General features: G+C 34.2%; 2 protein-coding genes across 3 annotated transcripts in view; one reads left to right on the forward strand and one right to left on the reverse strand.

Annotated features, from left to right (window-relative positions):
* LOC129217529 (mitochondrial uncoupling protein 4-like) overlaps positions 1–17,132 on the forward strand; it is a 47,949-nt gene that overhangs the window by 22,136 nt on the left and 8,681 nt on the right. For both annotated transcript variants that reach the window (XM_054851845.1, XM_054851844.1), the window contains exons 8-10: positions 859–943; positions 2,229–2,321; positions 4,413–4,515. In XM_054851845.1, the coding sequence (XP_054707820.1) occupies positions 859–943; positions 2,229–2,321; positions 4,413–4,515 (281 nt within the window). The remainder of the gene's footprint in view (positions 1–858; positions 944–2,228; positions 2,322–4,412; positions 4,516–17,132) is intronic.
* Positions 15,852–17,132, reverse strand: part of LOC129217528 (transducin beta-like protein 3) — an 81,660-nt gene continuing 80,379 nt past the window's right edge. Inside the window, exon 22 of the mRNA XM_054851843.1 lies at positions 15,852–16,013. Coding sequence (XP_054707818.1) covers positions 15,881–16,013 — 133 coding nt within the window. The 3' untranslated portion in view covers positions 15,852–15,880. The remainder of the gene's footprint in view (positions 16,014–17,132) is intronic.

Below are 17,132 nucleotides of genomic sequence, written 5' to 3' on the forward strand. Positions count from 1 at the left end.
AAATCCCGAAAAAGTACGATATTTTCACTAAAATTAGCCTCCTAAAAATACAATAGTACCTTTAAAAAAGTAAAAATAAGTTTAACACATGCAAAATGCTTTTATATGTTATAATACAAAGTTTCATAATCATATACTGATATGAATTTTATCTAAGCGTACCTAAATTTCAAAAAAATGTGTTTTCTGAAAAACGGGAAAATGTGTTGACCTTGACTATGCTGGTAAACATGCGATACGATACGCTTCCCAAACTGCTTATGCTGAAGCATTTTCTAAGTTTACGTTATGTAAACAGAAAAAAAAGAGTAAAAGTAACTGAATCATGAAATATTTGATGAAAAAAAACAGTGGTTTGTCAATATTCAATCCAGATTCCGTCCCTTTAAAAGGGGCATGGCTTTCTTGTTTACATTTTAAATAGTATATTAATTAGCTTTCAGAATTTGATACCCATACAATATATACATTTTTGGAATCAGGGAAGTGTCCCTTTTTTTATGCAGCTAAAATTGAAAAATCAATTTTTTGAACATATAAAACATCCCGGTTCCATATAGCCATCCCCAAGAATCTGCAGCCCTAGGCGGCTGCATAGTCTTACCTACTGGTCGGAACAGTCCTACACCTGTATATATTTGAATGAATCTACAATCTGCAAATGCTTTAATTTTTAAGTTATTTGTATTCATTTTGATACAATATATAAAAAGTGATCAAAGGTTAATATTTTTAATTCATTAACACTGTTTAAGAGCGGAATTTTTCAATTCAATTTCTTTGTTTTTCAACTAACAAAATAGTCTTTTCTAATTAAAAATGAAAATCAAAATAAGATTTATTATTGTTCCATTCCAGATTTAACAACATATGATAATAGTAAACATTTTATTCTGACACATTCAAGCTTGAAAGATGATTGGTTAACTCATATGATAGCCAGGTAACTATAACTTTTCTTACAGATACATTTTGAAAGCAAAAAAATCTTTTCTACATCGGTGCAACTAAGATTGTTGTTTAAACATAGACTGAACCCTGGTTAGAATATAATAGTCAAAGAAGTTTTGACAATCATCAATGTAAATAATGAAGATTTTGTATTTGAAACTAAAATTATTCTTAAAACTAAGTTGAAGACTAAAAATTAAGTTGAAGTGCAGAAAGTTTGGGAGATATTATTAAATTAATCTTCTAGTCTGTTATTCAAAATAATACAGTACAGAACCTTTTATGCGGGATCCAGAAAACCGAACAAAACTTAAAACTGACATTCGAAAATCTGATATTTTTCCCTATTAACTCCAATTGAAAACTAAAGAAATAAATACTGACGCACTCTAAAGCAATCTTTTATTGAATGGCCGTTAATTAAAGCAGTTTATAGCGTAAGGACTACTTGAAAAGTGCGAAAAACAGCGAGAACCAGATCCACGAATTTTTCGGATACTATCGTGGAGTCTAAAGATTGCTACTCGAAAGACTTTTTTACGATGCAAGAACTTAGAAAAAAAATTTTATTGATATTAATTCAATACAAAATCAATAACTAATAACTTTCTTAATCTACAAAACAAAACCTTAAAAAAAAGAGAGAGAGAAAATGTTTTTTTTTTCAAAAACCAACTCTTTTCATACACTTGTAAAAAAAAAGAAAAATCGCACATTTACATTCAGAAGCATATATCTTGCCTTTCATTTTCTTTCTTTTAAAAACATTATTAAATTCTGCTGTCAATTTTACAATTTTAGGCTTTTGAATGGTTCTTACATTTAAATTTTTTTCTGAACACTGATCTTCAAATTTTAAGATGCATTACTATATATTATAGTAATTTGGGTTTCGTAAACAATCAACAAACAGCGTTTTTTAGGGTTCCAGAAAATTGGGAAATTCAGATATCCGGGATAGCGATGGTCCCGAACATCCCGGATAATTTACTCTCTACTGTAGTGGTTATTTAACATACTTTTTACAATTTTTTAAACTTTGAGACTTAACTATCATTCTTTCAATTTCATGATTAAGACGGTACTTTTACAATTAAGTTACAATTAGTTGTAAAAAAAACTTTTAAGATTCTCTCTTTTTAATATGTACAACTGAAAATATTATAATTATTATTAATCCTATATTTATTTGATTGAAGCTTGAATTTCAAAGTTTATTGTATTTGCTTATTTTTATTGTTTAGGAGAATGTTTACTTTTCTGTTAATATTTTGTAGTAGTTGCTCTGGATTGGTAGCAGCAACACTTGGAACTCCTGCTGATGTTATTAAAACTCGTGTAATGAATCAACCTACTGACAGTAGAGGAAAGCAAGTACATTTATAATATCTTATTCAGGGTTTGGTTTTGGAGTGTCCAAAACTGGTTTAAGACAGGACAGGTGGTTTTTACCATCCCAAACTGTCTTAAACTGTCCAAAAATATGCTAAAGCTAAAGGGGTGCAATCTAATCAATTCCTATTTACTGTAATATTTGTAATGAATAAATATAAATATTAATGAATATTAATGAATGAGTATTTGATAATATTTTTTTCCAAAATGTACATTTAAAAAAATATTTTACTTTTTAAAAAAAACGACCAATAATTCTATTACATAAAAACTTCCTTATGTAACAGTTGGTAGAATTATGAAAGGAAATTCACAACACTACCAAAACAACTAATTTCAGTTCCGTTTATAACTCAAAGGAATGTTATTAAATGTGCAACATATATATTTAGGTGTAAAAAAATAGTAATAATAATTTTTTTAATGGTTTTTGCAAATAAGCTTTACATGATGTTTTAAAGAAATTTTTTTTTTAAATCATAGATAAATTGATGATTTGATGATTTAATAAATGCACTTATATTTTAAAACTCATACTATTTCTTTTTTTAGTTCATATTTTTAGTACGAGGCTTGTTTTTAAAGTAAGGTCCATTTAGAAATAAAAAAAGAATGAGTATAGATAGAGCAAAGACATTTATTGCACAAATATCTACCACCCTTACGCTATATTTTGACATTGCTCCAGTGATTTTCCAAGCATTTGTCATAGCGTGGTACAGGTTTTTGTATACCTATTCGTACAAATTTGCCGCCAGTGTAGAAGACCATGGGAACTCTTACAGGGCTTTGGCTGGGACGTTTTTGAACATCCTCTGGGTCTGCCCCCACCTCGCTCGCAGCAACTTTCATTTGTTTCGGCATCTAAAGTCTTTCCTAGATGGTCTGTGGCACAACAGCAATAATGAACTCAGAGAACAAGTTATCCCATGGTTGACTACACAGGCGGCAATTTTCTACAAATAGGTATACAAAAACCTGTACCATGCTATAACAAATGCTTGGAAAATCACGGGAGCAGTGTCGAAATGTAGCGCAAGGCTGGTAGATTTTTTTGCAGTAAATGTCTTTGCTTTATCTGTTCTTGTTCTTTTTTTATTTCAAAACGGACCTTACTTTAAAAACGTCCCTCGTATAATACATTTTGCAACTACCAAAAATTGTAATTTATTGCATTTAAGTCAATTATTGCACTATATTTTGAACACTTTCTTTTGCACCGATGCAATGCTGAAAAATTTGGTAACAGTTATGGGGGTGGAGCGGTGGGGGTGGGGGGAGGAACGCATACAAATTGAAATTTTTAATGAAGAATTCAACTTTTACGTAACTAGGTTACACATATATTTATGCTTGAATGTTCACATTAAATAAATATTTAAAAAAAAAAAAAACATTAACACATTTTGTTCTCCTTTTGATATTTTTTCACAAAATATAATTACTCAAAAAATAGTTTTGACTCAAAAAAAAATAGTTTTAACTCAAAAAATAGTTTGATAGACAAAAAGGTTTTGAACTGGAAGGTAAAAACCTTGCCAACCCTGCTTTCATTTGCACATGTGCATAAATGTAAGGAAATTTGGTTACAATTATCAAAAAAAAAATTAAACTCATGCATACAAATTTACACTGCTTGACAATTGCTAAGGAACAAGTGATTTATGCAAATTTGTACCTCAATCAGCTGGCCAATGGAAACAAATTCAAGTTCATATTGCGTGGTAGATCAAGACTCGTTATCTGTATAAAAGTGCATACACGCTCAAGTTTTGTACGAAAATTCATGCTTTATATATATATATATATATTTCTCATTCAAAACTAAATCACAATTTTGTCATAAGTGAGAAAAATTGTGCATGTAAAGTTGCATGCGAATGCAGCAATTCAAATTAGTTAAATATATTTCCCATGTTGTTAGTTATATTTATATATTTAGATATATATCAGAAACGTGTTATGCATAGGCTTTTTATTGAAATATTTCATTTACTACTAAAAACTTTCTCTTTTCCTATAAGTCTGTTAAAAGAAGCATTTTATGATTTATTGTATCCTTTCAGAGGTTTGTTTTACAAATCATCTATTGACTGTCTTCTGAAAACAGTGCATCAAGAAGGGTTTATGGCTTTGTATAAAGGCTTTGTACCTATCTGGACAAGAATGGTATGTAAATTTTTATTTATTATTTACTTGTTTAATAGTGCATCAGCTAAACAAATAGATCCCATTAATGTGACTTCCATTAAACCGAGAAAACCTGGCACATGAAATGTAAGGCATGCCAACATACATGAAATGATAGCATGGTTTTGGACAGTATTTGGAGGGATAGGTGAGCATTAGGAATGGGAGAAACTGTTAATGAGAAAATAGCGTAACTGTAAAAAAAATTGCAACAAGTTGAGTTAAAAAGAACTGTAAATTTACATATTAGTAAATGAGTTCTTTGTAGTTCCGAAACGTAAATATGCTATATGTGTTACATTAACCTTAGTTTGCCCATTGATGTATTAGGTAGCTTTGTCATGAAAGGAGAACCTAGTTTAATCAAAGTGATTGCGACGGAATTTCCTTTGGTAAATCAAAAATTAAGGGCAAATGAGGTGTTGGAAAAATTGCTGTCTGGAATAGCAGAAACTTAATTTTGGCTTTTTTGTTCAAAATGACTACACATATGTCTTTAACTTATATTTTTTTATAATTATAAACACATTTGTTCAATAAATGTCACTCCATTCAGAAAATGCAATGCGCATTAACACAGGGGTTGCGTTCGACGAAACTCACCGGTCGACCGGTAAGTAACTGGTTACTAACCAAATCGTTCTAAGATCAACCGGTTACCACGGCGGTTACCATTCTAAGCAGTTGATTGGTTGATTGGAGCAAGTGATCATTAGCTGTCACGTGATTAACTAACCGGTCGCTCTCGGTCGAGCTCGTCGAACGCAACCAAGGATTCAAGTGAAACACGGCCGATCGCAATGCAACGCTGCGATCGCTATTTCCCCAATTTGAATTCAAGTGTAACATTGCGATTGTCTTCAGTCCCGATTCCCTCGCAAAATTTGCAATTGCTCTCGAGCTCTTGTAATACTGGAAAATCTCTCGCAAGTGCAGAAAAACATCAATGGCGTCTGTTTTGAATGCAAAGTTGATTTTAAATTAATGGAATGTTATTGTTGAAAATTTTCAATTCTAAATTGGCAACTCAACTCAATGCAAGACTCGTTTTTTGTTTACCATAGCATTTTTGCAGTGGCCTTCATTTTACATTGGAAGTAAAATTGGTTTTATTTACTTAAAATATGCGATACTTCTTCAATTTAACATTGTTTTCATCCACAAATGCAGTACTTATTTTAATTATGACTTAATACTTGATGGCATAATATTCTGCATAGTCATTATACTACTTCGTCGTTTTGAAGAAATCAACGGAATTTTTTTCCGGCTGAACAACGATACAAGTTGAATTACAACTGTGATGAGAAATTATAATTAAACTCTCTTCATTGTTGTAATTTTACTAGTTAGTACTATACTAGTTGAGAAAGAAAAAGAAAAGGGATTGTTGAAAGTGAGTAAATTTGTTTAACGTTCACTATCTTACTAATATAAAATCTCAATTCTAGGCTAGTATTTTTCAATTATTTGCTAAAATTGCATTTACTTGCGCATTATGGTACAATAACAAAATGCATCAAACTTAGCTACATGGCCCTGGCATAAGTTCCTACTATGACATGCATTGTACTCCCATTAAAAGGTAAATTGTGAAAGTCTGAAATCTGGTAAATGTCGACACTAGTCAGTGCATATCAACATACACATACCAAAGGCATCGGTGATATACTTAATATTTCTGGTGAATCGTCAGTAAAAGTTGACATTCTTTAATTTTGGTGTTTTGCAGTAACATATATGTTCTGCATATCCATGATTTAAAAAAAAGTAATTTGCAGAAACATTTCGCTGTAAATAAATGAAAAAATAAATGACGATTCAAATCCCGTTGTTTTTTTTCCAATGAGGAAAAAAATAATGGCAGTACTTCACAAAGGTGCATATGCAAAACATAGTCAGACAAGGGGGCAAATTTCGAATTCAGTCGTTTAATACTGGTTTGGAAGGGGGTGATAGTGAAAAGCGAGCAGTGCCAGATGTTTAATTTTTCTGTTATTTTTATATGTCTGTGGCAAATGTTGAAACTGATGCCCTCACTAGTGATGGGCATTATCGAGACCTTTTTATAATCAATATCTTTCCAAATCGAGAACTTGAGCGATTGATAATCCAGATCTTTTGAAATCGAGAACTCCAGCTGAGTCAATCAATTCCGAGAATTCGTGACAATAAGAGTTCTTGAGTGATTCGATTATGCCCATCACTAGTCCTTACCCATCTAACTTCAAGGTTTTATATCAGGTTTGAACAAATTTGAAGAAAATAATTATTGTGAATTTTGCCGCCATTCAGAAGTTGCCGCCTGTAGCAAGGGCTTGCTCCCATATCTGTAGTACAGTCCAACTCACTAAAAACAAGCACAAAGAGACTGCAGCATTTGCTTGTTATATATACCAGAGTGCTCGTAAAAAAAAAGGGTTTGTGGAAAAAATCATGAAAATTTATACATACTGAGTTATTTTTATATTTCAATATAACACCAAAGTTAGCTATTTTCTTTGAACTGTCTTATTTCTCTCTCTTTCTTGTTATTTTTTCAAGGATTTCGTGATATGAAGAACATCGACAATGGCATCTGCGGCTTAAAATAGTTTGAATTTTTTCTGCACTTTAGAAACTATTGAATACTGTAAGCCCCGCTTAATCGGGTAACGGATAAACGAATAACCGGTTTATACGAATAAAACCTCCTGGAACCGAATATTTCCCCATAGATGCAATACTAAAGATCCCCGTTTAATCGAATAATTTCCCCGGATAATCGAAAAATATTAATCAGCTTTCACAAACAGTTTTGATGAGAAACATTTTGAATACATTAGAAAAAAATTAAGTAAGAACACTTATTGTTTGCATTCGACGAACCTCACCGGTCGACCGGTGAGTAACGGGTTACTAACCCTAACGTTCTATCATCTTTCGGTTACCATTTTAAGCTGTTGATTGGTTGATTAAAGCACGTGATCGGTTAACTGGTTGAGCCGGTTGCAAGCAAGCATCGAGTTAAACTATAAAGTAATATTTATTGCCAACTATCTTTACATTAAGAAAAATAGCGCAGTCGATAACCTGATTAAATAACACAAATAAATATTGTACACAATTTAGACGATGATAAGTTGACAAATATTTAATGTAAGATACGGTAGACGAGGAGGGGGAAAAGGGTGTCAGAAAGTGTTCCCAAAAGATCTTGAGCGAGCAATCGCCTATTATGGAATTTTTCAAAAAACAATGTTGTTCCGAAAAAAAAAGTGCCAAAAATAAAGATTTCATTACTGAAGTTGTAAGCTACTTTTCATAATTTTCATACGTGCTTGTAATATACTTGTTTATATAAGAAATTATTTTGTTGTTTATTTAGCTTATTTCTAAAACTTAAGAAATAACACTAATTATTTCCCTTAAAAACTTGTTTTTTACTTTCTTCTATGTCTAATATATAGAAGAAAGTATTGGATTCATGCAAATTTTCGAATTTCGAATTTTGACGGATTCGAACGTTTTGAGGTGTGCTGAGTCCATTTCGACTATTTTTGGAAAATGTCTGTCTGTGTGTGTGTGTGTATGTGTGTCACGTCTGTGTGTGACCAGTTTTTTGTGGCCGCTCTACAGCAAAAACTACTGCATGAAATTGAACGAAATTTGGTACACATATGTGCCCCTATGTGAACTTGTGCCCATTGGTTTTTGGCGCGAATTCCTCCAAGGGGGTGGAGCAATAGGACGTTTTTTGAGTTACGCGTGCTTGCTATTCCTCAGGAAGTAACTGGCGGAATCAAACAAAATTTCGTCCATATGTTGCCCCTAACAGGAGCAGGTGCTGATTCAATTTTGGTGTCAATATCTCAAACGGGGGTTGAGTTATAGAACGTTTTTTGTCATCAATTGTGACTGCTGTATCTCAAGAAATAACGAACGGAATCAAACAAAAATTTCTTGACAAGTAGCCCTTAGTGGGTATAAGAGCTGATTTTATTTTGGTGTCAACAGCTAAAAAGGGGGAAGCGCAATCGCCCGTTCTTTTTTTCCATTGTGAGTGCCCTATCTCAAGAAGTAATGCTACGTTCTGGTTGAAATTTGGAATATATGTGAATCCATATGTAAACAGGCTTTGGTTCTATTTTGACGCCGATCGCTCCAAGAGGTGTTGATTTTTTTTTTTTTTTTTTGCGAATAAAAATAGTTTTATTAATGCAACAATAAGAAAGATAAATCATAATAGATTGTCGTCTGCATATTTCTCGTGATTTTAATTGTATGGAAATGATCAGAAATATTATCTCAATGATTTAAAATTTTTAACTGTTGCCATCTTATGTTTGTTAATAAATAAAATATTTGTAATTAATTCAAGTAAGGCTTTTAAAGTAACTTTCAATTTTCGCTCTTTGTTTTGTTTTTAAAATAATTCAGACATTGGGATGGTCGTCAAGTTTTTGCATGTGTAATTTTGTTTTTGTTAGGAATATTGCTTCCTCGTCAAGCATGGGGAGGGATCAGAAAAAGGAAAAATATAGAAGAAAGTTTCGTGATGGCCACAACATACTAGTTATTATTATGTTTTAAGACAAGTTGTACATTTAAAAAGATAAATAAAATTTCCCCGCTTAATCAAATAATATTTCTTGGAACCGACGATATTCGATTAAGCCGGTCTGACAGTATGGCCAAGGCTTATGGCTTAGAGCTACAATATCCTTGGAAGTATATCTCGGAAATGATTTAACATTCGCTTCAACAATTTCTAAATCCTCCTAAACTCCACAAATTTTTTTAAAAAGGGCTGTGTCACTTTTTCTCAGGATTTATGTCTTTCTTTTTTTAATTTAAAATGTTGATGAAATTTTTCGAGAAATAGAATAATGTTTTCTGCAGTGGAAATTGACAGAAATTTTATGACTGACAAAAATATTGCTCGCTTGAAGCGGGGTTTGCTTGATAAGGTGAGTTACGCTCTTATAGGCTTAACAATGTACCAGCCAAAGCTTTTTGATTCCCTCGCTAAATCCAAGTTCTCGTTAAAACAGGGCTCGTTATAAGCAAATTCGACTGTATTAACCAGATACACTACAAGAAATGGTTCCATAGGTAATTTAGACCTTTTAGTAAATAGACAAGTGCTCGAACAAGATGCAGGCGCAGATCCACGGGAGGGGAACTGTGGAAACGTTCCCCCTCCAAAATCCCAAGTGTACCTAAAAATTTTCAAAAGAGAGTACGGGAAAATAATTCCGTTTTTCAAAACTTGAACTATAAGAAAGGCGCCAGAAAAAGTAAATAGAGAATTTCAAAAGCGGATCTAAAAAGAGGAACTGCTGGAATGTCCCCCCCCCCCACACACACACACACTTTAGAACGTGAACTAAGGCACCAGGAAAAGCAATTAGGCTACAACAGAAACGGATCCATGGAGGGAACTGGGGGAACCTTCTCCTCCCCTCAAAACCCCCATATATACCTAAAAATTTTCACAATAGAGTGTAGAAAAAATCTTCTGTTTTATAGAACTTAAACTCGAGGAAAAGCTCCAGAAAATTCGATCAAACAATAGCAGAGGCGGATCCCTGGAAAGGAACTGGGAGAATGTTCCCCTTCCTCTAAATTCTCATGTGTACTTAAAAGTTTTCACAACGTATTACAGCGAAGTTCTCCAGTTATATAGAACTTTAGCTTGAAGAAAGGCGCAAGAAAAAGATAGGAGAGAATTGCAAAAGCGGATCTAAAGAGGAGAACTGGGGAATGTTCCCCTCTTCCCTGCATAAAAATAAATAAATAAATAAAGACAAACCTGTTTAAACTGTTTTTTGCATTTATTTGGTGAAGGATTGATCATTATATTTAAAGCTACTGCAATTCAGTGGCGCTATTAGAGGTGGAGGCTGGAGGGGGGGGGGGACACAGGGCGACAGGATCCGTGATCCCCCAGAAGGCTGAGTAGAATGTTTTTGTAAAACATTTCCTATAATTAAAGAGAACAATAGAACGTACCTTGGAAACAGTCGCCTTTTTTAGTCGGTCTAAAAATAAGAAAGTCTTCATAATGTCGGAAGTTCGCTTCCTCTGCCAATACCTTTAAAGTGCGTCTCAAATCTTGTTTTCAGGACTTCAATTTTGAAAATTTTAAAGGGGAGAACTACCTAACACCTCGCATTCTAATAACATCGAGAATCGTTTAAAATTGCTTTTTTGGAGCTTCAATTTTGAAAAATTGCCAAACCCCTGACGTTACCAAATATGGTCTACAGTCATTTTTTTAAGATGTCGATAACAAAAAATTTCCGGACAAGGGTCCGAATGCTCCTGTAGAAAATCTGAACACTAAAAAATTAAGGTTTTGAAAAATTTAATGGGGAAAGCGTTTAAATCCTTTATCACCGAATATCGCTCAAAAACTTCGTTTTCTAGGACTTCAATTTCGAAACATTTTTTGGAAAAAGCCCCAGAACCGTACTGCTCAATGTATTGTCAAAGTTAGTCTGTAACTGCGTTTTTGGAAATTCAATTTCAGAAAATTTAGTGGAGGGATTTTCGATTTAAATCTATTTTACAAAAAAACGGAGGCAGCCCCCCAAAAAAATCCCATCTCTGACCCTACCGTCAATAAATATCGCCTATAATTGCGTTTTTAAAACTTTAATTTCCGCAAGCGGCCCCCAAACCTTTCTTTTCCATAACATCACCAGAGGCCGTCTAAAACTGCGTCCTTAAGACTAAAATTTCAACATTTTTTTTCAACAACTGCCCTATCAGATGGTGAAAATTTTAAAAGTGCACCCTCTATAAAACTTTTGTGGTTGAACCACTGGTGCAAATTTTCCTTTAAGCACATACAAATAGAAAAATGAACAAACTTTTTAAACTAATTATTTAAGAATTGTACTTTTAGAATTTGTAATGAATACATTTTTTTCATAAGAGGCATTAAGAAGCTGTAGATACGTTGTAAAACTCAATATTTATGGTTATTTTTTAATGAGTAATTTCATATAACTCCCCCACCCCCATAAACATACTTGCTAGAAAAGTTACCCTCCCAAATCCATAATCTGGATCCGCCCCTGACAAGATGTGTAGAAACAACTTCTGCCGTAGCCTCTGATAGGATGGAAACAGCATTGTATCCTCGATGGCTGCAGCTGAGTTTTGCATCTAGTTATATTACAACATGCTTCCTTCGCCCTGGATCTGGCACTTGATGTATGAGAGAATAACCTGCAATTGTACCAGACAGTCTGTTTATCACATCCAAAGACTCCAGTTTGGTTCTTATTAGAACTCATCAGTCTGGAATAGTGTGAACAACCGAGCTGGAGGCAGATATCAACTCATTGGAGCTGAGAACGCCAACAAACTGGTAGACAAAGTAAATTTATCTCACCAGTGAGTGTCCGCAGCATGGTGCGGTTCGACTTGTGGCGGGTTATACAGCATGTAGCTCTGTAATATTACATGAAGTACATGGCTGGTTTAAGGCCAATGTATGCCTTTACGTGCGGCAGTGATGGGAAAATTGTATTACAGCAATGCATTTGAATTTTTAAATCTCAGACTTGTTTACGCAGGGCCAATGAGAGACCATTGCAGCCTAGTCGAAAACTAGGGGTCACAGCTCAGAGTTTTATGAGGAGAGTGGGGGCTGGGGACCAAGCTAACAACAGGTTCGCCTTGGCTCTCAGCTGCCCTGCTTTTACCCCAAAAGCAAACCAATTTCCACTATTACTCCGTATCCCTGAAACAGCTATAGTCTAGAGGGAAAAAGATTCCAAATTCCTAGAATTTCAAAGCTTCCAACTTGTATCTCCTAACCTAAAATTGGCCTGACACTGCAACCCCGGTTATAAGTAAACCTTCACCTCCATATAAAAAATTTCTCGTTATGCTACAATGCCCAAAAACACCCCTTTGTGTCCATTTCCAGTGATAGCAGGCCCCTTGTGAGCCAGCTTCAAAGTTTTTGCCTGGCATATGGCTGCCCAAAGAGAAGGATGAGCAGGGCATCCCCCGCCGGGCGGGAGTGAAGACATGACAGCGAGCTCTAAACTGAGCTTTAGCTGCATTAAAATGTATTCTTTTTACTTTTATTCAGTACTAGTGGTACCCACACGGCTTTGCCCATAGTAGAAAATTAAAAGGTCATTTGGTTCGCCTTTATATTTAAATAATGTATGGTGAATTTCTCGCCAATTCGCTTGCCCATGTTACAGTTCCGCGTTATGATGATTTTGTAATTTACTATTCCACATTGTGATAATTTGTTCGGAGAAATTTTCTGAAAATTGGAATAGAAAAAGAACAAAATTGAATTTTTTAAAAATCGCTTCGAGGTGCACACCCTCATGCTACAAACTTTGCTAAATTTCATTAAAATTGGCCAAATGGTCTAGGTGCTATGCGAGTCACAGAGATCCAGACAGAGAGACTTTCAGCTTCATTATTAGTACAGATTTAATTTAAAATACTAACACATTCCTGTCTTTTTTAATAAAAGGAAAGATAACATGGTCAGTCTCTTTGGATGGCCCTGCCCCTGCTTTCCTACCCTCTGTGCGGCCTTGGTCAGGCCCGGATCTACATACTCGCAGACCCTGCAGTGTGTGTGGGGAGGGGGGCATGCCACTGAAAGTGCCCCCCGGCCCTTAGTGACATAGAAATTTAGTAGACAGTTAGCTGCCGTGCTGATTTTTGACAGGGGGCCTCAAAATTGATAGATTCGGGCCCAGCCCTGGTCATACTGTGTTCTTTCATTGTTCGTATTACAGTACATGTAGGTGTAATTAGTTTTATAATTTTGTATTTGAATAAAATTTCTTTTTTGAAGCTACACTTATTTCATGGTAACAAGAAATTAGTTTACATTTTACTGATGAGAAAACAACTGACTTCCCTTAATAACAAAGAAGATATACTGCAATCACACCTGTTTAAACGAAATCAAAGAGACCTATTATGATCTAGATGAACTAAAATAAGTAAAATACAGTAAAAATGTGCTTAGTTGAAGTAAAAACCCAATACCCAAACTATTAACAAAAACTCTCATTTTCCTTCATAAGTAAACATATTTTTACTTCTTACTTGTGCAAATGTATTCAATGTAGGGGAAAAAAAAACATGTTCAAATCAAACAGATATTACAATAGGCAGTTTAAATTCAAAATTCTCTAAGTATTATTCAATTGTCGTTGTGAGAAAATCATTTGAAAATCTTTGATCCTCATTAGATTCATTCTCATCAAATGATTATCAAATCGTAATTTTCCTTTAAACATCATGCGTGTTATTCAAAACAAATACAATGTGCACGTGGAACATATAGAGCATTTCTTAAACGGCAACATTTTTTATCCAGTTTGCTTTCTTTTCCATTTGTAGAACTGAAAGTTGAAAAAAAAATAGCACGGAATATATCCATTACGCGAACGAACATGAATTCAACACCAAAACAAATATTGCATCATGATTTTAACCATCTCAAACCCAGGGAGCTCAAACCTAATTCTCTCATTGGTTGACATCAGTTAATCGCTCCAAGTACATGCGATTATCATCGACCAGTAGCTCCTACCCCGACTTCTCACTTGCGATTGTCCAAATTGTTTCACTTGAATTCGACTGCCAACAGCGATTGCAAATCTCGGCGATTGCGATTGTCTTTTTTGCGATTGTGTGTGTTTCACTTGAATCCGGCCGTAAATAAGGTATGTACTGTATTAGTAAAGATTCATCTTAATTACTTTCACATTCGAATGTCCCTCTCGAATTAAGTGGCCATTTAAAAAACTGGAACATTCCAAAAACTAGAAGGTTTAGGGGAAAAAGTGACAGAAATGCATGGATAATTTGTGTCTGTTGTAGAATTAAATGCCCCCAGTGACTTGAAGTGATGTTTCTTACTAAAATAATAATAATCCTCATATAAATAATAGCCGATGATCGAGTAACCCGTGTGTTTCAACAATGAAACTCGCGCTACGGCATGATAATTTGATACTATGTTTTGGTAATGTTTAACATGCAGGGAAAGGCTTTATTGTGACAAGGCTGAACTCGATCCGCTAACTTAACTGTTTTATTGGTAAGACAGTCATTCTAGGGGAATGAAGAATCAAAAAAGTTATCCACTGGATGCTGTTAACGCTATCCACTCGAGTTAGGGTTAAAATTTCAAATATCAAAATATCACTAAACAGGCAGTTGCTTTGTTCAAATGCAGAAGAGTACAAGCAATTTTCACCCGTCATACCTCAACAGGTGACTTTCTAGTAAAATAAATAAATACATTTTAGAGAAATAAATAAAAATTCAGTAAACCAATATCGGTTAAACAAGATTCTACTGTTTTTCGATTTTGTAAATGAAAAAAAAATTGTGCTATCTTTACTAATAATAAAGCTGAAAGTTTCTCTGTTCGGAGGATGTCTGGATTTCTGTGACGCGCATAGCACCTAGACCGTTCGGCCGATTTTCATGAAATTTTGCACAAAGTTGGTTTGTAGCATGGGGGTGTGCACCTCAAAGCGATTTTTCGAAAATTCGATGTGGTTCTTTTTTATTCCAATTTTAAGAACAAAAGTATCATAAGATGGACGAGTAAATTACGAAATTATCATATCGTGGAACAATAACATGGGCATAAGCCAATTGGCGAGAAAATTCACCACACATTATTTGTCAATATACAGGCGAACCAAAAGACCTTTTAATTTTTTTATTACGGGCAAAGTCGTGCAGGTACCACTAGTAAGTAAATAAAAAGAGAATAAGAAATTAGTAGGACAAGGAAGGAAAGCATATGGCAATATTTAGTGCAACAGCACTTGATCTATTTCTGGCAAAAGGATGCTCCAGAGTTGGAAGTAGTAGGTGGAAGCAGGCATGGGCTTGGACTTTCTAAATGGACACTCACTTGTCATTTGAGAGTTTTATAACAGAAGACTAAGAAAATTTTCCCTTTTTCTGGCAAACTGAATCGTAGTTCAGGAAGATAGGAAATAACAATGATTCTTAAAATATTGTCTCATCTCTGCTTAAGCTATAGGAATATTGTTATACTGATGAGAGATTTACATAATATGTGTATGACTTTAGAATAGTGGAGAAAAAAAAAAGATACTATTTTAAGAGAGTTTGTCATTTTTATTGGTATGTACGCTTTTCTGTACTATTCAAATAAGGTCCCCCCCCCACGACTTTGCTATAGTTTTAATGTGTTACCTCAAGCACACACAAAAAAAAAATTTAAACTACATTAATGCAACAGTTAAAACAAATAAAAAATAAGTTTTATTAATATTTACATTTGTACAGTTCAACATATTGCTGAAAAGGATCACTTTCATCATTTTAAATTAGCTTTTTTTTTCTTTTTTTTAATTTCATCACTAGGTGGTTCCATAGCTCTTTTACAATTGGTATTTTCAAGTTCTTGATTAACTTCAGGAGAGTTATTTCTAACTGTTGGAGTATTTAACCTGTAAAATAGTTCCAAACAAATTTTTATTTTCAATCCAGAAAATCAACACAATTTATCATCATCAGACGTTAAGTATGACAAATGTTTTGAACTTCAAATTAACTCTTTAAAACCATTTATAAAATTTTTGTTAGATTAAAGTCAAGTTTTTAACAGCATTCCTTTATTCATATTATCAGAGGTGCTGGCAAACGTTATCTAAATTCAGTGGGTAGTTTATGAGACAGTGAGAAGCAAAGGGATGATGCATGCCAAGATTAAAAATTTGCAGATAATCAGTATGAATGGCAGGTGAACCTCTCCTCTGTTTTGAGGCAGGAGATAGCACTAGTAACCCTAGTAGGTGCTGCATAGCAGCACCTACAGCTGTTATACAGCATGATTTAGAAAATGAAACCTATGTCGCTCGAATCATATTTAAACGGTACTCAAGTTCATTCCATGTCTGCAAACAGTGCACACATGGAACTCTAGTAATAAAGCTATTGCTTTCTGTTTAGTAAAATGATTAAGCACCTCACATTACATTTGTTTTTCTTACTGTGACTTTACAGCTATCACAGGATTAACTTTTATTTTCACTTTTTCCTTTTTTTTATGATGTCAACAAATTATTGAACCTGTGAAGTATAATGGCACACTTGAAGAAATAACATTTCCAGGCGTGTTGTCTGTGGTCGAAATGGAAAAGAAAATCCAGACGTTTCAACAAGCTGTGCGGCTGATAGCCTCAATGGTTGTGACCGATTAGCTGCTGGTATTTAAGCAAACTGCTGGTTCCTGATTGGATGCATTCTCCTCTGATTGGTGCTCTGATGGAAAGTGGGAGCGGCTTCAAATTCGAAGAGTGGACGTCTGTCTACTTTGGACCGTTGTAGCGAGCAGATCTCAGGGCAGGTTGCCATGCTTTTGGTAAATTGAATTTCTCTTCTTTTCTATAGAAATTAAACGGATGTTTGAAGATTTTAATAGCTTCGCAATGAAGGCAGGCATAGTAATGGGATGTAGTGGCCAGGACTTGTGTCTTTAAATTTGATGTCATGGATTCCTTTTTGTTGTCTGTGTTCAGCTATTGCTGATTTCTTGTAGTGTCTTAATCAGCAGTGCCGTTCATGCT

This window comes from Uloborus diversus, chromosome 2, assembly GCF_026930045.1.
Source record: "Uloborus diversus isolate 005 chromosome 2, Udiv.v.3.1, whole genome shotgun sequence".
In the NCBI taxonomy this organism is placed as follows: Eukaryota; Metazoa; Arthropoda; class Arachnida; order Araneae; family Uloboridae; genus Uloborus; species Uloborus diversus.